Here is a 23,600-nt window from a genome sequence, read left to right as displayed (position 1 = left end):
GGTTTTATACTTGTGAAGCAGGGTATTCCCCCACACCTCCAGGAGCGTTTATACAGCTCCTCAGGCTGACTCTGAGGAGGCAGTGGTGGCCATTTTGGGAGGGACAGAGACTAACAGGATATACACTGGGACTGTGACGTGCACAGTCAGTGCTGGCGGAGTACGCAAAGTGCAAGCACTGTCTCGGGAGCCAGTGAGGCTGCCTGGGATTGGCTTAGTGTTTCCCCAGAGGGCCCAGTTAGACCCCAGCCATGGTAGTCTGAGTGCTGTAGGGCTGCCCATAAGTTAGGGACCCTTCACTGTAGTGATATCAGTGGAGAAGCTGCGGAGTGGGACGGACTCCAGGAAAAAAACTCCTCAGGCCCAGAGACCACGTGAGCAGCTGCCGGTGATAAGGAGCGAGGTGAATTTATTTGGAGGCCCTGCATCGAGGGACACCCCAAATGCCTTTCTCCTAAGAGGGAGGCTACTGTTTGCGCATCCAAAGGGAAGGTATCCAACGTGCAATAATGACTTCAGGGGGGTAGTGTTACCTTCACACACACCATATGACCTTGGGCTAACATACAATATCCCAGGGGTATTGGGGATAGAGTCGTCAGGAGGGAGGAGAGGTATGATTATCCTCCCTGTGAGAGAAGGGATTGTGCTGTTATTATTGCTGTGTTATGTTATTATGCATGCATAAGCGTTATGTTGGACCCTGCTGGTAAAGTTTCTATTGTTTATACTGTTGTGTGAGTGATTATTCCCGAGATATATATACGCAAATCCAGAAGTGCACTACGCCTTCCATGTCATAAAGACAGATGCTTATCCCATAAAAGTCCAATAGTCTAAAAATTACCAGGTTTGACACTGGCAAAGAGAGACAGCACACAGAGTTATTCCAAAAGCATATGTATTAAAACATACTGGCACTGCAACCAACCGACGTTTCGGTCCTCAGAATGGTACCTCCCTGCCACGTCGTAGCCATCAGCCACATTACAAAAGAAACTCTCTTCTATGACCTCCTATGTGTGTTCCCAATGCAGTCCCATTGATGCAGTCCCGAAGTTAGCTAAGGTCTGGATTTTGTGCCGAGTATCGGATCAGGACCCCACCTGGGATACAGTAATATTCGCCAGCAGTAATGACTTAAAGGAAAATGATGGACCCAAGGCCCTGGAGCTCCACAGAGCCCCGTCTGGGGGATGTCCTCTTATATACCCCGAGGCGGAGATCAAGGCAGAGGAATCTAGTTCTGGGTCCGGACACGGGATTACCTAGGTGGCTGTCTCCCTGTCAGCTTCGGGTAGTCCCTGAAAGGGATGGGGCAACTCCGAATCAAGTTGTGGCCCCAGGCCTGCTAGCAGAGGGGGTAGTCCAGTGATGGAAACAATACTTGTGGAAGTACTGCAACAGCTGGCAGAAAACCGTGCACAATCTTCACAGGCTCACCTACGGCACTAAGGATGATGACATTGAACTATTAGTCAAATTCCACGCTCTTAAACAAAACGAGGGGAAATACCTGTCTGTGTTCATCCGACGCTTACAGCTAGCACTCTGGACCTTGCTCTCAAGGAAGGTCATTGCGTTATCAGCGGTAGACAAATATCGAACTAAACAGTTGCTGCAGGGATCATTGCCTTCACACCCAATAGCCCTTCTGTTTAAATGCTCTCTTTCTACGGCGAACCTTCCTAGTTTTGGAGAATGAATGGATCGGGTGCAAGTTCATGTAGTTACCTTGCGTTTACACACTCCCAAGAAAAACTGTGACACCAAGCACCGAGAGCACACGGCCAGCCCGTCCAAGGGAGCCGTTGCGATGGGAGATCCTGATGAAACTGCGACTCAGGAGTCCCCCCGGCAGTTCCTCGTACTCCTCAGGCGTCTCGGAGCCTGGCCCCTCACTTCAGTTCGGGGCCCCAATACTCCCTTCACTGCTATGAATGTGGGAATGTAAGGAGGAATTGTACCCAGAAGGTAATTTCTATGTTAGTGGCTTTGACTTTTGCTACTCACCCTAGGGATCAGCTGCCAATCAGTGGGAGGAGCGCAGCACCTCCTACTCCCGGAAAGGAGTCCACATCTGACCTCTCAAGATGAGTCGACCCTACTTTAGTAGTATAGGTGCTGATTGAGGGGATCTATGCTTCCTCATTATTGGACACCGGTTCCCAAATAACCATAGTTTACCAGTCCTTCTATGATCTTCATCTACACAAGTACAAATTCACGGCACAGGAACGTCCCACACAACTGGAGGAGCTCGTCGCTCTATGCATCGGGGTAGACCAGCGGCTACAGGAAAGAAGAGTCGAAAGAACTCAGCGCAAGCAAGGTATACAAGCCCCTTACAGTTTTTACACAGGGGCTGTTAACCCGTCTCCGTCGGACCCGGAGGAACCCATGCAACTCTGCGGCAATAATCTATCTCCCGGCGAAAAACAACGCAGACACAATGCCGGACTCTGTCTATACTGCATTAACATCTGACATCAGGTACCTTCTTGTCCTCACAAATCGGGAAATGTCAAGGCCCAGTGAGAGCCAGGAGAATCGCACTGGGAAAACTATCTCCTTCTCCTCCCCCCCAAAAAAAGTCAACTTGGATTCTTGTCCCTGTTACTTTAACTGGCGATACCATCCATACCACCGCACGGGCCTTTCTGTATTCCGAGTCAGGGGGTAATTTCATTGACCAGGGATTAGCGGAGAGAAATAAAATTCTTTGGTACACAAGAAGCACCCAGTGGGACTGGAGGCCATTGATGGCCGCCCCTTACTACCTACATTTATATCTCTGCAAACCATTTCCTTTCAGTTGTGGACAGGAGAGATTCACACCGAGAAGATCCAATTGGACGTCATCCATACCCCTACACTCAACGTCATCCTTGGACTTCCATGACTCCAAGTGCATAACCCTCGCATAGACTGGGCCAAGTCGGAGCCCTTCCAATGGTGCCCTCATTGCTTGAATAACTGCTCTGCCTCTTCCAAAAAATGATGTGGGGTTTCAGTACCGGAACAGGTAAACATACACTTACCTGAAATCTACTATGACTTCCAGGACATCTTTAACAAAGCACAATCTGAGGAACTACCACCCCACCGGTCATTCGATTGCCCCATCGATTTACTGCCCGGCTTGGTTCCCCTTGACCACGGCGAGCATTACAACTATCCTCACTTCTCCAACCCTGACCCGGCTACACGACTACCACTCTGCACTCCGGACGTGCTCACGCAGCTGGAGGTCGGTATACTAACATTCCCACCTCTGCCTCGCTGTCCCATCTTGTTTGGTGAGCACCCGTTACACAGAACTGTTCCGGATCAATACACCCTACTCCGAATTGAGGCGATCCTTAGCGTACTAGCAGGCAGTCGATTTGGTTCAGTGTACTGGATCTACGTTCTGGGTATTACCAGATTCACATGAGTCCAGACGACCAAGAGAAAATTGCGTTCATCTGTCCTTTATGGTGCTATCAGTTCACCCGGGTGTCCCAAGGTATCTGTGGAGCCCCCGCCACTTTTCAGCAGTTGATGGAGAAGACCGTCACTGGCATGAATTCAAGAGAATGTCTAGTATATTTGGATGACATTATAATCTTTGGGCGGACACTGGAGGAACATGAGGAACATCTCCTGAAGGTTCTGGATCGATTACAACAGGAAGGATTCAAGTTGTCCCTCGACAAGTGCAAGTTCTCCCAAAACTCAGTCCCCTACGTGGGTCATATTGTATCTGTTGAGGGGGTGGCAACCGACACTGCAAAGGTAAACTGGCCTTGCCTTGAGAATGGGGTGTTTTTTGTAACCTTTTTATGGTTCTGCGGCTACTATAGGAGATTTGTAGAAAGATATGCTTGTATCGCCAAAGCACTGAATAGCTTGCTGAAGATCTGTCCTGATGATTACCATCAGAGATCTATGAATCTGTAAGCACCGTTTGGCAAGAAGTGGACTCTCGCCTGTGAGGAGGCCTTCATGAGGCTGAATAAAAGTCTCAGCTAAGCTCCTGCTTTGGCATATGCAGATCTAGATCAACCGCATGTGTTGCATATGGATGCCAGTTTTGAATGGCTGGGAGTGGTACTTCATCAGAAACATCTTACGGGTCTCTGTCCTGTTTCTTATGTGAGTCGCAGCTTGACACTAAGTGAGAAGAATTACCCTGTCCATAAATTGGAGTTTTTGGCATTAAAGTGGGCCACCGTTGGCCATCGTTGCACGACTACCTCTATGGGGTGTCCTTTAAAGTAAGAACGGACAATAATCCTCTTAAATACATCCTGACATCCGCCAAATTGGATGCCACTGGTCACAGGTGGTTGGCCACACTATCCAACTACAGCTTCACCTTAAAATACAAGAACATTGGGGCCTATGCTCTGTCCCGGAGGCCTGGATTAAACCCAGCTTCTAAAGATAAAGAATGGGAAGAAAATCCTGGCTCAGGGATTCATGCCATGTGTTCTGCTACTGCCATACTGGAAGGAAAAGTAGCCTTCTCTGAACTTCGAGTTGTGGATTCTCTGGGATGTCAGACCAATGCGCTTCCGGCTGAATACTGTTACCCTTGGTCAATGTCAATAACAAAAGGGTCTGTAATGAGGTGGAAGGACATAATTGAAGCTCAGATAAGTGATCCAGTGTGCGGGCCCCTGCACCGGGCAGTACAAAAACTGAAATCCACATTAATCAAGCGTGCTCCTGTGGATACGGTTGCCCTCCTCATGAGAGAATGGGACAAATTTCAAATAAACAATGTATAGAGTTGTTCCCTATCACAACCACCCTGACAGGAGACAGCTGGTTCTTCCAAGGAGACTCCAATATATGGTCCTGAGATCTTTGCTTAACGACCTTGGGCATTTGGGAGTGGAAAAGACCTATGAACTAATAAAAGATCAGTTCTACTGGCCGAAAATGAGGGAATCTGTGAAGCGATATTGCCGAAAATATCTAAGGTGTATTCAGAGGAAGATATTGCCTACGCGAGCAGCCCCAATGGGTCATCTGAAAAGTTCTGGTCCAATGGACCTAGTATATATGGACTTCCTGTGCATAGAGCCAGTTTCCCGGGGCATTGAAAATGTTCTAGTAATAACTGACCATTATACCCGATATGCACAGGCCTTTCCCACTAAAGATCAAAAAGCCTTAACTGTGGCTAAAGTACTATGGGAAAAATACTTTATTCATTATAGCTTACCTAACAGGATGCACTCTGATTAGGGTCGTGATATTGAGAGCAGACTTATAAAAGAACAGTTGAAATTACTCAAGATTGAGAAATCACATACCACTCCCTATGATCCTGCCCTACCCGAACGGTTCAATAGAACACTGCTTGATATACTTGGTATGTTAAAAGAGACTGAAAAATTTAGTTGGAGCAAGCATGTTGAACATCTGGTACATGCTTACAACTGCACCCGACATGAGTCCATGGGCTTCTCACCTTATTTCATGATGTTCAGAAGGGAAGCTAGATTGCCGGTTGATATTCGGTTGAGAGTATCTACTGATGGAGTACCCAATGCGGTGCACTACCAATACATTATAGGAATAGGAGAACGGAAGCTGTTTGGACTAAAGGCTTGAGGAGGGAGACATGGAACACTGGAGGTATCCTTAAGCTAGCCGGAAGGTCCAATTTGAAGGCCACCGGGTTGACCTGTTTCAGGATTTTGTAAGGTCCAATGAATTTGGGCCCAAGTTTGGAGGAAGGCAGTTTCAGCTGGATATTTTTTGTAACCAGCCAGACCTTATCTCCCACTTGAAACGGGAGGGATGGTCGTCGACGTTTATCCACCTGGGTCTCTTGCTGGAAGGCAGCTTTGGCCGGATTGGCCTGGATCTTCTTCCAGGGTAATTGGAGTTCTTGGATTTTATTATCCACTGCAGGAACTCTGGAGAGATGATTGGAAGGAGGAAGGGCAACAGTGTGGTACCCATAGGCACAGAAGAATGGAGATTCCAGTGTGGAATCATGTTTCATGGAATTGCAGGAAATCTCGGCCCACGGGAGCAGATAAACCCAGTCATCCTGTAGTTCAGATGCAAAACATTGCAGGCATTGCTCCAAGGACTGACTAGCCCCTTCCCTGAGTCCATTGGACTGGGGATGGTAAGAAGAAGAAAAATGAAGGAGATACCCATTCTTTGACAGAAGACCTTCCGGAATCTTGAGACGAATTGGGATCCGCGGTCCGAGACCATAACCGTTGGGACTCCATGAAAGCGAAATGTCTCCTTAATAAAGATTTCAGAAAGTTCGGAGGCTGTAGGTAGCTTCCTGAGAGGAACAAAATGGGCTTGGCGTGTAAGCAATCGACTACGACCAGTATGGTAGCCATACCCCTGGAGGGCGGCAATTCTACGACAAAATCCATGGATAAATGGGTCCACGGATGGGTGGTTCTGCCTTGATTTCTGGTTCCGTAAGGGGGTAACGAGGAGAGGGGGGGTAACGGGGAGAGAGGGGTTAACGAGGAGAGCAGGGGTAATGAAAGGGGGTAAGTGCGGCCTTGAGGATGGGTGGCCCCTGGGAGTAGGTCGATGGTAGAAACGTAAGATCGGTGTAGCGGTAACTCCTCTGACTGTTTTTTGTCAAATGCATTGGCAAACTCCTGGTAAAAAAACTTTAAGGCACGACGAAGAAGTCTCTGTGGGTGGTTGAAACCCGGAAATGGTGCAAAGCCTCGGAAGACAAGATTTATGGCATTGTTGTCCCCAGGCTTTCACTTGACTGGTCCAATCGATCTTGGGGTTGTGGTGCTGCAACAAGGGAAGGCCTAGGACCACTTGAGTATAGGGAGAGCAAATGACATAGAATGAAAGTGTCTCCTTGTGGAGTGCCCCCAGCGACACCAGAGAAGGATTAGTCTCGAGGGTGATGGTCCCAGGTATCAGAGGTCTTCAATCAATAGCCACTAATGCTACCGGGGTCGCCCTAGTACGGAGAGGAATGGAGTGGAGTTCCGCAAATGCGTGATCAATGAAATACCCCCTGCGGCTCCTGAGTCCACAAAAGCCTGAGTGAAGATGGAGGCTGATCCCCAGGAAAGTGAAACCAGCAGGAGGAGCCATGCAGGTTGGGATGGAGAAGGAATATAAGAAATGCCCAGAGAAAATTCCTCTATCTTCACTGGACACTGGTGTTTCCCTGATTTAGGACAATTTTCGGCAAGATGACCTTTGAGCCCACAATACAGGAAAAGGATGGTACTGCTCAGTGACAGGATATGTGTCCCTGACAATAGGAGTATCCCTACCATGGGTCCTGGTGGGGAGGCAAATCCAAATGCAGACCCAGAGATAAGGGTACCAAGTCCAGAAGCTCCCTTGGATAGTTATGAGAGCTACCAGGGAAGAATACCTAATTCAACTGAATTATTTGTCACTCATGATTGTCTGAAGAAAATATGTCTTGCCACGCTCAGTAGCACTGCTTTTTGACACTAATACATATGCTGTATATATGATGTGAGGGTGGGTTTTGGGGTTCTGGAGCTTGATGGGTTATGCAGCTGTTGTTGCTTGAGGTGTGGCGGTCCTACCCATGGTTTAAAGCTCGCCCCGCCCCACTTTCCAATTAGCAGTTTTTATCATGATCCTGTGGATCACAGACCCAGTATGGTCTTTCTCCCTCCAGCAGAAAAGAGAGGTACATGAGAATTGTGCCACGTAGTGTTGGGACCTGCAGATTGGGCATGCCGTGAAGTGGCTGCAGGCTTATAACCTTTTGGACAAAGGATTGAACTAAATGACCCCTTTTCATGAGCAGATAAGCACTGAGGTATTGCACTATATGTTGTGTCATTTTGTATGATGCGCTGGCCTTTCTGTCTTTGAAGAAAATATGTCCTTCCACGTGGAACCAGAATCAAAGGAGTTAATAAAGCTCTAGTTTGTATCAATAACGTTCCTGGCACCCCACATTGCTGTACTGGGCGGTGGAGTTTGGGAGCGCAGATATCACCAAATTATGAAAAATAGAAAACATATAATAGTGCAGATGGTCTGCAATGTGGATGGGGTGTGTTGAAGATAATCTGTGAGATGTACACTCATATTTTGAAATAAAGAATAAAGCAGTTCCAAATACAGTTTGGTATATCAGTGCTTGATCGGGTGTCAGTCATTCAGCCCAGTCAGCCCGAATGCCAGCACCCTGAGAAGGTTAATAGACACTGAGCACCACTGTAAATAAGACATCTCTGTGACAGTAGGGGCAAATGCATCTCATATAAATACAGGTTTAGCCCGGGCAGTGCCCTAACCTGTCTTAATGGATACTCAGGGGTTAACCCAGTATCCCTGGGCCTAACGTAATTTGGTTTGTATGTTGTGTAGATTAAGCTGAACATGTTTTACTGCTGTATTTGTGTGTAGGGCTGGATATTCACTCAACCAGCCTGCAGACAAAGAGATACGGTCCTGCTATCCAGGGTGTGTGTGGTGAAATGCTCCAGCCATTATTGGGAGTCGGGAGGGTTGCTGACTCAGATCTGTGGAACAATGCCTCTCCAAGCTGAGCCTTTATTCAGCTCAGACTCCGAGGCATCTATCTCTATGGGAGAAATTAGGCTGGTTGAGGGAACTATTGCGGGGTTTGAGCCCAGTAGGCACGATTCCTATTGGGTGGTTTGAATTTCCCACTCCTCCACAAGCCACCCTCTGTAGGCTGGCTTAGGGGCATGGTCACCTCCCACGCTCTGGGTTGGCCCGTCACAGATGAGCCTCCGCTCGGTAATTGGTCTTTCGCAGCATCCGTATGCTGATAGGGTGATGACCAATCTTCCATGCCTTCTATGGAAACGGGAGCCTATGTAAAGAGCTGCCGATTTCAGCTCCACAGACTATTCTGGTCGTAGTTTAGTAGGTGTCATCAGATATTTTTGCCAGAGACACCAAAGCGAGGCTCGTAGTGGAAGCGAGCGGGTTATTTGAACTTGCTATAGTGCAAGTAGCATCTTTGGACTGCTGCAGTACCCACAACAGATGGAGAGAAACTGCCCGGGTAAGCCTTGGAAGTGGTGCCCGGCCCCTAGTTACATAGTAGGTGAGGTTAAAAAAAAAGACATGTGTCCATCAAGTTCAACCTAAACTAAGCTAAATTGAGATGACAGATAGTTGTTAGTTTTCCCTGTTTTAAATGAGTTTGTGTCCCACTGTGTGTAGTGCTGTGTCTGCTGACTTCGGTCAAAGTAAACTTGTTTTATTTAACCTTTTGCCTTGTCTGGTACCTACAATCCTGGTGTTAAGTGCTCTTGTCTCCTGTGACAACTTTGATGTACTGTAGCCCTCTTTTAGGTCAGATAAAGAGGGGATGGATATATATATATATATATATATATATATATATATATATATATATATGTCTTTACTTTCTGTTCATTATGATTGTATACTTCATTATGTAACAAACATGGATAGGATGTTTATTATTTAAGTAATAATCCCCGAAGAACAGGGCATTACTGGCCAATAATGCCCTGGCTCGAAGAGTTCATGGCCCGGGGGCGAAGCCAAGGGACTTTAACCCAGCCAGGGCATTATTTGCCAGTAATGCCCTGTTCTGAGGGGATTATTACTATTATAGGCTAAATGTAGACTTTTTTCCATAAATAATAGACACTTTTGTATAGTTATATAGATTTTTTTATTAAAATAAAAGGATAAATACACGAAACCACCTCTATATACGCTTACACTGCAGCTATCTATAGCCACACACTGCCGCCCCCTCTGTACACACACACACAACACACAACACACAACACACAACACACAACACACAACACACAACACACAACACACAACACACAACACACAACACAGCACCTCTACACACACAAGCACACCACACACACTGGAGCTCTACACACACAACACAGCACCTTTACACTCAAAACACAGCACCTCTACACACACACACACACACAACACTGCACCTCCACACACACACACACTGCACCTCTACACACACACACACAACACTGCACCTCTACACACACACACAACACTGCACCTCTACACACACACACAACACTGCACCTCTACACACACACACACACACACACACAAACACAGCAGCTCTACACACACACAACACAGCAGCTCTATACACAGAAACTCTGCTGCAGCACAACACAACACACACACTGCTGCTATACCCATAAACACTGCTACTGAGACACACACACACACACACACTGAAGCCACAATAAAAAATGCAGCCACTTACTAAACTTTGCAGACTCTCTGCCCCCCAATTCAACTGAATCTGCTCAGAAATCTCAGTCAGCTCAGGAGGGGGAGGAGTCAACCCATGGCTGATACTTCCTGACCAATCCCCTGCCCTGTCTCAGAGCTATTACTTCATTCTGACCAATCCCCTGCCCCAGCTGTTCTGAAAGCCAATTGGCTGGAAATATACACATTGAAAACTACACATTACAAGCTGCTAAAATTCCAATTTTCCAATTTTAACCAATCAGAGAGAAGGGTTTTCAATAATGCCCAGAATTTTACTGCTTTAGCCTATAATATCTGATATTGTGATGCACTGCTTTATTACTCATTTGTGGCACTTTAGAATTCTGGCTTAATTCCTTAATTAGGTTGGCAGGCGTCCCGTGATAATTTGTAAATAAAACGTTTCTAACACATGGAAAGCTGTTAAACATTAAAACAAAGGTATATACAGAAATAGTCCTCTTTGGCGCTGGGGGCCTGGTGTCTGATGTTTTTTCTCTCCAATGGATATATGGGAAAAGAGATAACAACAATACACGTGCTTCAATACATTGTAGAACACTATATTCTTTTAAACACCTTAATGTGTATTTTCCACAAAATAAAGCAACCTTATCTGATCCCCCAAGATGTGAACCCTAAGATACCTTACACAAGTGAATATATGATATACCTGTAAGAGTGTTATGTATTCTCCAGTAAACCTTATATCAAATTGGCAATTGGTGCTTGTTACACAGTGGAAACACACCCTAATTGTAGTGGAAAATTAGTGATAGAAAAACTCAACTTATAGCATATTGATATCTTCAGCATAGATTACACTGAGTGAAGAGATCTTGCGGATAATAGTGAATAAAAGGCGCTCACTACTTAAAATATATAAGTGACAGTAAGTACGAGTTAATAGTGCAATATACAATATGTGCTCAAATAATATATCCCTGCTCGAACCCTCTGGTGGAACCTGTGTCCCGGGTCCCAAGTAGAATGATATAGTTCAGACAGTCCAGGAGGAGCATATATGGGGAAAAAGGAAACAAAACAGTGCAAATTTAAGTGCAGACGTTGAGATTAAGTGATTCGCTGAATGATGAAATCTTGGCTCTAATGGTCTATCTACTCACAAGATGTTTGTGGTATATGCGCAGTTGGCAGATAGGGCTGCCACCCAAAGTGGATGATGTATATTGTGGGGTTCCCTCCAGGCTCGTCTCATCAGTGTGGCAATGATATATATGGAGGAGAAAAACAGCACTACATAGCGCGGTGAAATAGGTGAACAAAAGAAAAGTGCGCAACAACAATATATAAATAACGTGATGAATGTGATACAATTAAATAGGTGACCTTGTGTATAGTATGAATATTTATGGAGCGTCTGCAGCTGTGACACCAGGGATGGCTCTGGTCCCCCCTAAATGCACACAAAAAAACAAGAAACACAGCGCACAACGCTCATAGTGCATTAAATGATATCTTTAGTAACCAAAATAAGAAGGTAAGTATTGTGCGTACATAAAACAAAATTTAAACAAGCATTTCAGGGTTATTGTTACCCAAGCACCAACGGACGCCTGTGATGGTCTCGTGGCTCTCTCCTTCTCACTCCAACAACCTCGATGTAGGGCCTGGAAAATCTCCACTCCAAACGCTGGTGTTTTGGCCTCTCGCCTTAGGGAAAGGCTAGTGCAGCTTCAGCAGTCCAGAAAAAGACCTCCGCTTATATGCGTTGTGCCCGTCACTGCATAAATCTCGTGTATAACGGAGCAGCGGAGTACACGCGGTTTTGCGTCCTGGTCGAGAGCTTCTTCCGGGTCTGTGACGTCACAAGATCGCGAGACTTCGTCGCAAGTCTGCAGGACACCGGATCAGTTCTCTGGGAGTGCTGGGATGTAGAGGGTTCGCAAATGTCATCAATCCTACGCGAAACGCGTAGGATTGATGACATTTGCGAACCCTCTACATCCCAGCACTCCCAGGACGCAAAACCGCGTGTACTCCGCTGCTCCGTTATACACGAGATTTATGCAGTGACGGGCACAACGCATATAAGCGGAGGTCTTTTTCTGGACTGCTGAAGCTGCACTAGCCTTTCCCTAAGGCGAGAGGCCAAAACACCAGCGTTTGGAGTGGAGATTTTCCAGGCCCTACATCGAGGTTGTTGGAGTGAGAAGGAGAGAGCCACGAGACCATCACAGGCGTCCGTTGGTGCTTGGGTAACAATAACCCTGAAATGCTTGTTTAAATTTTGTTTTATGTACGCACAATACTTACCTTCTTATTTTGGTTACTAAAGATATCATTTAATGCACTATGAGCGTTGTGCGCTGTGTTTCTTGTTTTTTTGACTACATAGCGCGATCTGCCTTGTATTAAACTTTATAAAAAAATAGACATATAAAATGTGCACTTACAATGTGCTAGTATTAAATTCGCATTTTTCACATTAAAAGTGAATGAAGTGGGTGTTCCGCCGCTCTCACCGCCTCCTCTCTGGCTCCGGATCTCCTTCGTCTGCAACTTGGGATTCCAATCTCTGTGTGTCCTCCGGTGCGTGTGACATCACTGCTCAGTGGACGGTGCAGCTACGGATCCCTCACTAGTCCAAAACACCACTCAACGCGTTTCGCCCAGCCCTTGAAAGCTGTGTATGGCTTCGTCAGGAGTTTGTGAGTTGTGGGGTTAATAAATGTCTATAAATAAACCTCTCTGGTCTAATTAAACAATCAATCTAAACAATTATCTCAGCGCTATGGTAGATAATCATATAATCGGAATTTAATTACAACTTAATCACACCATGACAAATCTTTTAACATTATTTATTTCATTATGAAACATCATTCTCATAGGTTTATACCAAGAATTGTATAAATCTATGAGAATGATGTTTCATAATGAAATAAATAATGTTAAAAGATTTGTCATGATGTGATTAAGTTGTAATTAAGTTCCGATTATATATATAAGATTATCTACCATAGCGCTGAGATAATTGTTTAGATTGATTGTTTAATTAGACCAGAGAGGGTATATATAGACATTTATTAACCCCACAACTCACACACTCCTGACGAAGCCATACACAGCTTTCAAGGGCTGGGCGAAACACGTTGAGTGGTGTTTCGGACTAGTGAGGGATCCGTAGCTGCACCGTCCACTGAGCAGTGATGTCACACGCACCGGAGGACACACAGAGATTGGAATCCCAAGTTGCAGACGAAGGAGATCCGGAGCCAGAGAGGAGGCGGTGAGAGCGGCGGAACACCCACTTCATTCACTTTTAATGTGAAAAATGCGAATTTAATACTAGCACATTGTAAGTGCACATTTTATGTCTATTTTTTTATAAAGTTTAATACAAGGCAGATCGCGCTATGTAGTGCTGTTTTTCTCCTCCATATATATCATTGCCACACTGATGAGACGAGCCTGGAGGGAACCCCACAATATACATCATCCACTTTGGGTGGCAGCCCTATCTGCCAACTGCGCATATACCACAAACATCTTGTGAGTAGATAGACCATTAGAGCCAAGATTTCATCATTCAGCGAATCACTTAATCTCAACGTCTGCACTTAAATTTGCACTGTTTTGTTTCCTTTTTCCCCATATATGCTCCTCCTGGACTGTCTGAAGAGATCTTGCCTCATGATCCATATGAAAAAAAAATGGATAACAACCATAGAACAATAACGTATGAAAAATCCTTGACTTAAAAAAAACTCTTAAAAACAATTGGAATTACACTCACGAATTCCCTCTTAAAATCGCGCAGTGTGAACATTCAAGCCGTCACCAGCCCCTTTAATCTGGTTCTTTTTGGAGGTCTGATGTCCCTGGTCTGAAGCTACCTCATCCGTCTTGCCTGGGGCAGAGCTATGCATGCACTGTGTTGACCAGAGCTGATGATAGTTGCCCTATAACGGAGGAGAGGACCTTGGAGAGAAGCACTTGTCCAATCGGCTGCCGTATACAGGAGATTTTCCCCTAGAAGGCTTCCATACACAGGGGGTGTTCCACCTAGAAGGCTGACGTCACACTGAGACGGAAGCGGACGACACACGTGGGACGCCAGGAAACCCACATGTGGAAACTACACATTAAGGTGTTTAAAAGAATATAGTGTTCTACAATGTATTAAAGCATGTGCATTGTTGTTATCTCTTTTTCCATATATCCATTGGAGAAAAAAAACGACATCAGACACCAGGACCCCAGCGCCAAAGAGGACTATTTCTGTATATGTCTATCAAGAAGGCCTTTTGAACAGGCCTTCAAGTTTTCTCGGCTGCAGGACACTGGACTATCTAGTTAATCGGTATCGTATCTTACACAGTTGTATCACTGTAGGAAAGTCTTTGAGTGGTAGAGTTGTGTTTAAATTTGATTTCTATTAAAACAAAGGTACAGAAAGTGTTACATGGCGGAGTCATTTCATTTTATTGCAAAACCTTTATGGCTACATTAACCTATAATAAACAAATATATACATTATTTACTTGTCTGACTCTCAGCTGTAAAACTAGTGGCCCACCATGCGTATTAAGAGAAATGTATCTCACTGAAATCAATTGGACTTGTTCCTTTGAATAATCTGGTGCAGTTGTTTTGCACTGCTTTTGCCTCAGTTTTGCAGCTTCAAGAGTTTAGTATGGTGTTTTTCAACAAGGGTTCCTAGGAATCCTTGAGTTCTGTGGGTACAGTTTCTTGCAATTTCCAGGTCATTTGAAAATTGTACCAAATACAGAAGAATTTACAATGCATCTGATCTCAGACGTGCTATTAGAGAGGGTTGGGGTTTCTTACAATGCACCTGATCTCAGTCACGCTATTAGAGAGGGTTGAGGTTCCTTACAATGCACCAATGTCACGCTATTAGAGAGGGTTGGGGTTCCACAGAATTCAGAATATTATGATAGGGTTTCCTAATCAAAAAAAGGTTAACACTGGTTTAGTGAATAGACCACTACAATTTTATATGGTATATTTTGATGAATTGACACAAAAGTGATGCATCAATATATTCCAGCAGTTTTCACATGTCAAACTGATAAAATAAAAAGGTTTTATAAACAGAATATTTACTGGATGTTTTAACATTGTCTATGGTTTCTGAAGGGTTTCAGCAGCGTATATTCATCTATAAAACTTTACTTACACACATAAAGAAAGCCTACCAGAGTAAGCCCGTGGAACAAAAAGACAAATGGACACAAATGCTGAATATTTAACCGACTTTAATAAAGGTTATTGTTTATCATTTAAAATTGACAAACTACAAGAACTCCATAAGTCAAAACACTTATTGAAGGAGGAGCGTCCCAATAGCATTGTGGATGCTCCTAACTCACAGTAACAGCAAAGAGGCTGCAGAGGAGATCTGGTTAATACTGCGGTACTATATTCCTTCCAAACCAGCATCTCTACTACTCATCTCTGGCAGCGGAGGGATTAAAAGGTGTATTGATTACATAGGAATCAATGGAGGACAAAGCAAAATCCATTTATACAAGAGATAAACACAAAACATATATCAATAACCTTGAAATCTGCAGCCATGTAGTGCTGTTGCCTTTCCATGTGCTTAACTGATCTGTACTCGGAAAATGTTACCCTTTGCAATTAGTTTCTTGGTGTACTCATGCTATAAACATTATTGATTATTTCCATATCAATTGGGTATACCGGCTTCGAGTCCAGGTTGGGCCTATTGATTGCCAAGTAATTGTACCACTCAGCTTTGCAGCTTTGGTCTCTTACTTTGTAATCAGAGTCATTGTTGCCAATAGTGTAAACACATTTGTTTTATTATCGCATATAATAAAGCGCACAACCAGGGTGTGGGAAATTCCAACTATACCCATCAATCCATTCATTCTAGAAAAAGCATACATATATTTGCCTTGATCTTAATATTTTAAGCATACAGTAGCTGCATATTTTAATATTGAATATTGTGCCAGTAATGTATCATACTACTAATTACAATGTGAATCAATATCGCACAAAATAGTATTAATGACTTGCAATCTATCAGCTCAGGATTGTTTAAGGCAAGTTTATTCTACATGAGGAGGAGAGAACACAAATAGAATACTGTAGTTCAAAACCCAAATACTTTTAAGGTGTTACCATTGCCTTGTATAAAAAAAAAAAGTATCTTTATTTAATAAACAGCGGAGTGTACTTTCCCATTGCTATATGTAACAAGTTAAAAAACAACAACGCCAGATACAAAACCTTTGCATCTTAAACCACAGAATGAGCAACACAGAGGTTTTGAGCAAGATCACCCGAGATAAGCTACCGTGATATTAAGGGCACAAAAGGTAGAAATCCTGAACGCTAAATCCTGAGCACATGCAACTGAAGCACGTTTTAGGTATTACCAGAGAGAGAGAGAGAGAGCGATTTACTGTAAGGTCGCTTTTTGTTTTGTAAATCAAACACACAATAATTTAGTCTTGTTCAAATACAGTTGTAAAATTGCAGCAAATGTAAAACGTGTTGAGTATCTGCCACCGTAGATGTATTTTATGGGGAGAGATTACTTACTCTTTATTCTTTTCTGACATTTTACGGTTATAGAAAAGATGCTGTAATTCTGCAGAAACAAAAACATATAAAAACACAATGAACAGGGCCCCAAAAATGTTACCTTCCATGGCAGGAAAGATGGTGGCTGCTGTACACCCTCTTAGGGAGCAGAGCGGTCAATCACCACTCATCTCATAGCAATATGCAAGGCATCATGGAGAGTGACTTCAGGAGGCAGTGGTGATGGACAGTTCTACTCCCGTAGAGGCTCTACAGCAGCCATGGTCTTTCAGCTCCACAAGTCACCCGCAATTTCCCACTCATCCTCGTAGAAGAGACAAGTGGATTTTTTGAGACCTGAAAATGAGGATAAGATAGGGTTTGGATTTTTTTTTTTTAAAGAATTGACTTCATTGGGATCTGTAGCTTTAGGAACAATTGGCAATCACTCAAACAGCTCAAGAATGCGATATAACGTGGTCGAAGTCATGATATGCCAAGTTGTGATGTAACAAACGCCGTTACTCAACAAGATGAAAACATGAAAACTTTGGTATTTGAATCAGTAAGAAGATGGTTGAAAGTTTGGACGGCTTTAAGACTTTGGGTAGGCAAAAAAAAACAAATTTGATTTAAGAGACTGTTTTCCAACATCCAGTAAAAATCATGATGTTGAATCTAGAATCTAGATATGTGATATTAAGACACTATAACAATTGTTGTGTAAATCAATTTCATACCTTGCAGATCTAATAATTTAACAGTGCTTCTATAATTAACTCAAACACAACAGTATGTATGTATATATATATATATATATATTTATAGTGTGTGTGTGTGTGTGTGTTATATATATTTATATATATATATATATATATATATATATATATGTATATATATATATATATATATATATATATATATATACACACACATACATATACATATCACACACACACACACACACACGCACACACACACGCACACACACACGCACGCGCGCAGAGAGGAGTTTGTTGAGAGACTGTCTGATTAAAGGCAGTAAAAACAGACCCAAAAACACAGGATCAATTTGCACTGCTATTTATGATTCCCATGTTGCTAGGTGACTCCTCTGTGTTCAGTGCTCATTTTATTTATCAAGTACAACATATATTTCATTAATGTTTCTCCTTGCTGTATAAAAGCAGTCATCCTCCTTTATTTATTAACTGTACTCTATTATTGCAACCTGATATGTTTCTAGCTACAACCTACTTTCAATTTTTCATAGAATATCTTTTTTCTTTACTCATGCACCTAAAATGACCTACTTCATGCAGATTGCTCCTTGACCCCTGAATATCAGGTCTAAAGAACAGCGGAATATATGTGCAGTTGCTCCCACACAAATGATGTAATTTGACCTATTACAACAATAGCTGTAAGAGAAATGGGTGGCCTGATAAATAAAAGAAACAGACGGCAACAAGTACACATGAATCATGGCAAAACAGAAATAATACCGGGTGCAAGTTCAAAACAACATAGGGAATATGTATCAAAAATAGTGCGATTTGCTCCAAACGAGGAGCAAATATTTGCATCTATGTGAGCAGCGAAATGTATAATCATGGTGCAAGTGGGGAAAAAGTAAAATGGAGCAACACACCTTGATAAATAGTCGGCAAATATGCAATTTGCAAAACTGGAGCATTGCTCCAAAACTGGTGTGACACTTGATACAGATAATATCCCTCTTCTGTAATGAAGTGCAGTTCAGCTTTGGCTTCCTGCTTTATGTTACCAAAGACCTTGTTGCCAACAGCCAACACTTAAAAACATATAATGTAGGCAAGATTGCATTAAGGGAATTTTTCCCTTGCACTGCTGTTTTAAACTAATGTTCTCTCTGGCTGCCACTGAACTATCCTCCCCTGCTCATCATAAAGGTTATTGGAACAACGTCTGCGTGCAGTATGTATAGTGCTTAAAGTATATTAATGCATTTCCTAAATGTATTGTGTTATGAACTTCCTACAAATAAGTGAATAGTGGGAGAACGTTACTGGTGTTATTAGACATGGTAACTGAGTTAAAATTGTAACATAGTATATTAAAAAGTTCAAGTAGAACTGAACCTCCAAATTAGGTTTAAGATACTTACACGAATGGGCTTGAAACCCATGTATACATTAAGATATATGTCAAATATAACAAGTGAGGGCAAATATCTTAACATGTACCCACAATAATTACACTAACTTAACACTCCTAATGGTGCATTCACTCTGGCACAATGGTAAAAATCACGTTGACATTTCTTCCCATCATAACTGTATAACAATTTTTCTACTTGCAGGTCTAGGGTAAAAAATAAAAACATGCAGCGACGATAAAATGTATATTTAAATAGCGGCAAGAAGAGAAAAAAATGTAAATTCCACAAAGTGAAAATGGTAACTAGTATGATTGGTTGAAAATGTATTTGTTTTTAACCAAATGAAAGCATGGATGCACCTTTAAAGGGAATAGCTTGACGTTACTAAATATACAAGTTCAAATGACAAACATATCACAAAAGTATACAAAATAATGTATCTGGTTTTACAAAAAGAAGTCTAAGAAGGCAAGAGTTTGCACGTTACAATAAAATCAGCTCGGAAAGAGAAGTTGCCTTTCTTTGCAACAGCTTTCAAATACGTGTGCTGGGTTCTTGTTACCAGTTGTCCAGAAAATCAAACCCTGTCTTCAAGAGAACGCTGCTAGTGTTGATCTGTAAATGAAGGAGGATAAATAAAACATTAGAATCTATTTTAGACAACATGGGATGGTTCCTGTTTTCAGTGTGACTGACATCATCATAGACTTGTTTTGGAGAAAGAGGTCTCTAACGGCTAAACCATTGAGTACTTAAATCAGTTCTGTATTATTATATATTATATAATACTAAATGCATATTGTTTTTAGTGGCATGGAGGTTACGCCCCTGGAGACCTCCCTTCCCCCTGCCCTGCTGCCCACACCCAAGCCCCAAGGCCAAAACAGAGGATTAACTCAGCGAGGGCCCCTCTTCTGTATGGAACCCCTGCAGCATTAACCTCCCACTACAGCAGCAGCCTTTGCGACTCTGTGGCTCCCTTCCTGCACCATGGATCCCTGCTCCGGGCTTTCCCCATCGGCCTGGATGATGTCGTAGATCGGAGGGTTACAGAGCAGGGAGAGAGTTTCACGGAGAAATTTGCCGGAGACCTGTAAGGGGTTTGCAACCCATGAATTGCACACCTCTGGCACAGCACGCTGCTTAGTAAATATTGCCTTGCGTGTGCATGCAAATATAAGCATACCTGGAATCAAAATACATGCAAACATGTGCTTACCCCTTTTCACTGCCAGTGGTTTCTGTATCAAATTGGGTTGTTGTTATTTCATAAACACTTTAAAAAGTGCAGTCTAGTGTACAGAGGTAGCAAGACTTACCATCCCCAGCTTCGGGCACAGTACCTGCTGTGATCATGCTGCAGGGGTCTATACTTCTGAATGAGACCCCCTGCAGCGGTAATCCATCGGGGCAGCAGTCGCGTGACCGCACGTGCCTGTGAGGCTGACGGGGGCACGGCCATGACAGGGGTCGTGGCCTAGCGCTTAGAAGTTAAGGCTTGCTACGTCTGTAGGATCAAAATGAACTAACGGCAATTAAATATTTATGGGTTAAGTCATGAAGTATTTTAAATCATTTATGAAAGTTGACTAGGGAATGTTATATAAAGAGACTCTGGGTGGTTTAGTCTCCTCCGCTGACTATCTATCCGCATGTTATGTTGCTTTTGACTGGAAGGATAAATGTAGAAGGTCGATTCCAAAATAAATGGGGTGACCACTGAAAATGAGAAACATTTAACCAGTTTTACTAATTTCTGCTATTAGTGCACACTGATTTTAACAGGGATTGCATATTCATAACAGCAAGGGTGCTCAACTCGTCCTCAATCAAGCCCCCCGCCCCTAACAGGTCTGGTTTTAAGGACATCCCTCCTTCAGCACAGGTGGCTCAATCAGTCCCTGCTTCAGCACAGGTGGCTCAATCAGAGGCTCAGTCTCCTACTGCGCCTCTGACTGAGCAACCTGTGCTGAAGCTGGGATATCCTGAAAACCTGTCCTGTTGGGGGGTGCTTGAGGACTGGAGTTGCTCACCCATGCTCTATAGAACAAGCTTAAAAGCACTAGGCAGTGTGCTCTGCTGAATAATGTCTCCTTGGGAAAGAACATCCATTTCTACCGCAAACCGGGATGCCATTTTTTTATTCCACTGGAATCTGTTAGCATTGGTCTCTGCCACTAAAGGGTTTATCCAAAAGGGCCCTCAAGCGACCGATCTCAGAAAACTCCCATTCAAGTCAATCTCAGTGCGATTGGCTGCTTTGGGGCTTATTGAATAACTTATTACATCATGTACCTAATGCAAATGAATTAGGAAAATGTCTGAAACATAAATTCTGCTTTAACTTCAAATGTATGAATCGGCTTGTGTTGGTTGAACTTTGCACGGAGATTTCTAGAAGGTGCAGTCACTCCTAGAACCACAGTGAACTAATGGCAGTGGCATGTTTAATATTAAATACAGGGGTTTTAAAACTTTAAAAAAAAAAAAATATATATATATATATATATATATATATATATATATATATATATATATATATATATATATATAATCACTGACATTTCAAAGTAACGTTTTAAAAGGTTTTTAAATATATCTCGGCAAAAAAACTTTTTGGGCAGTGTTTACAATTTTTAAATAATTTCATTGGTGATGACACTGAATCTACAGGCAAATATGTTTTTGGTTTGATCTATGTTGGCAAACTCATTGTAAGTAATGATGCCATAATTAGAGAGATAAACGTAGGTAGTTGATGAGCATTCAGTGGCCCTGAAGAAAAGAGAAATACGAATTTTCCACAGGAAACAAATAGGTGGTATTTTTACTTTGGCTGGAAAAGAATCTAAGAAATCCAATGGCTCTGAGACATTGTTTAATGTCTTTTGGCCTGACATGTGAGACTGTTCCTTTAAGCAACAAAATGGACACACGTGATTGTATAAATTATTTGATCCAAGGACATCCAGTATAATCTGCTATACTCATTCTGTGTAGTGCCCTACCCACCAAGTACTACAACATAGATAAATTAAATCACCAGAAAAGTCCTTTCCTTGACCTTGGATTTTCATATTCTTGTGCACAGGGTAGCAAAGTATACTTCTGGGACAACTAGCTCTCAAATCAAATGACATACAGTACACGTGTGCAGTGCTGCTTTATTCTGGGTTTTTATTGGACATTGTCTATCCCTCAGGAGTTCTTTGTTGGGGATTGACAAAAAGCAGGGTCGGAAGTAGCAGTTGTGCCTCTCTAAGGCCGAGTCCATAGACGGACAGGCAGTGCTGAGGCGTGCGGACGCTCCGCGCTGAGCCCCTGCATCCTCAATGAGGATGCCTTGAGAGGGGGCTCACGCGAGCGTCCGCAGGCGTGCTGACGAGTTGGAGGTTTCAGCCGAGCGCCAAGCTGTTTTTCAGCGCGCTGTCGGCTGAAAACCTCCAATCACAGCACAGCAGTGTCGACGTCATGGCGCTGTGACGTCAGCGCTGTGACGTCGACGTCAGTGCGTCGCGGGCGATTGGCCCAGCGACGTCACTGCCCCGCCTCCAACCACCTCCCCCCGGCTCCGATCGCGCCCGCTGGCTCGCCTGTATGGGCATGAAATCGCCCAGATTTCAGCAGGCGAGCCTCAGCGTCAGCGTGGCTTGGATCGCCTCACCCCTCTATGGCCCGGGCCTAAGGCAGGGGTGTGCAAACTTTTTGCCTGCACCCCCTTGTCTGCTCTCCCCCTGTGCTTGCCCCCTCCCCCATTACCTTCCCTAGAGCGTCAAATGACATCACATCACGTGACTCCGTGGTGTCATTTAACACCTTGTCGCCATGGCGACGTGGTGTCAAATGACGACACTGGTCATGTGAGGTCATGTAACCCCACGGTGTCATTTGACACCTTGTTGACATGGTGACGCATCGCCCGAAACGGTCTGAGTCAAGGTAAGTGAGAGTTACAGAGGCCTTGCACGGTCCCCCGGCATTTAATTTAAATGCTGTGGGGAAGAACAAGGGACCTCTGTAAGTGCAGCACCCCCCCAACAAAACCCCTCCGCCCCCCAGTTTGCGCACCCCTGATCTAAGGGATACAGAAGTGACGAGAGGCTGCATTCACAAGGGATAGAAGAGGAGTGTTCACTATGCAAAACATTCTCTACATTCTTAACAGTTTGTTCAGAAAACACTCAAGACTGTATCTACATATTTTTCCAAGGTCCAATATCTACAAAGTATCACACGACAGACATTCATGTTCTGGGAGTGGATGTACAAGTACAATGAACATGTCAGTTTTTTAGCTTGTACAATTGAATTTTAAAAGAGAGTCACACGCTGCGGGTCTAAACCTTTTTAGATAAAGATGATAAAATAAAACAAGACAGAACTTATCTGTGTAATTGGCTTCCTTAGAATGATCTAATCACCATTAAAGTAACAAGTCTGTATATCATTATTTACTACATGTTTTCCTTTTGTTCAGAACTTCAGAATCTGTTCTTCAAAGCTACTTATGTTCATCTGTTTGCCAAATGCTGGCATAATAATTACTTTATAAAAAAAACTAAAAACCTCTAGATTGTGATACCATAAAAATGTCAAACGTGCAGGGTTTTTATTTTTTTAGAACACCACAGTGTCAGTCACCTACATT

At 43.3% G+C, this 23,600-nt stretch overlaps 1 protein-coding gene across 2 annotated transcripts in view; it reads right to left on the bottom strand.

Moving 5' to 3' along the window:
- Positions 1–15,494: 15,494 nt before the first annotated feature.
- The window catches only part of C4H1orf198 (chromosome 4 C1orf198 homolog), a 53,176-nt gene continuing 45,070 nt past the window's right edge, over positions 15,495–23,600 (bottom strand). For both annotated transcript variants that reach the window (XM_075596586.1, XM_075596587.1), the window contains one exon: positions 15,495–19,567. In XM_075596586.1, coding sequence (XP_075452701.1) covers positions 19,511–19,567 — 57 coding nt within the window. In that variant the 3' untranslated portion in view covers positions 15,495–19,510. The remainder of the gene's footprint in view (positions 19,568–23,600) is intronic.

Source organism: Ascaphus truei, chromosome 4, assembly GCF_040206685.1.
Source record: "Ascaphus truei isolate aAscTru1 chromosome 4, aAscTru1.hap1, whole genome shotgun sequence".
In the NCBI taxonomy this organism is placed as follows: Eukaryota; Metazoa; Chordata; class Amphibia; order Anura; family Ascaphidae; genus Ascaphus; species Ascaphus truei.
The sequence above is the reverse complement of the archived record's forward strand: the minus strand, read 5'-3'. Positions and strand labels throughout refer to the sequence as shown.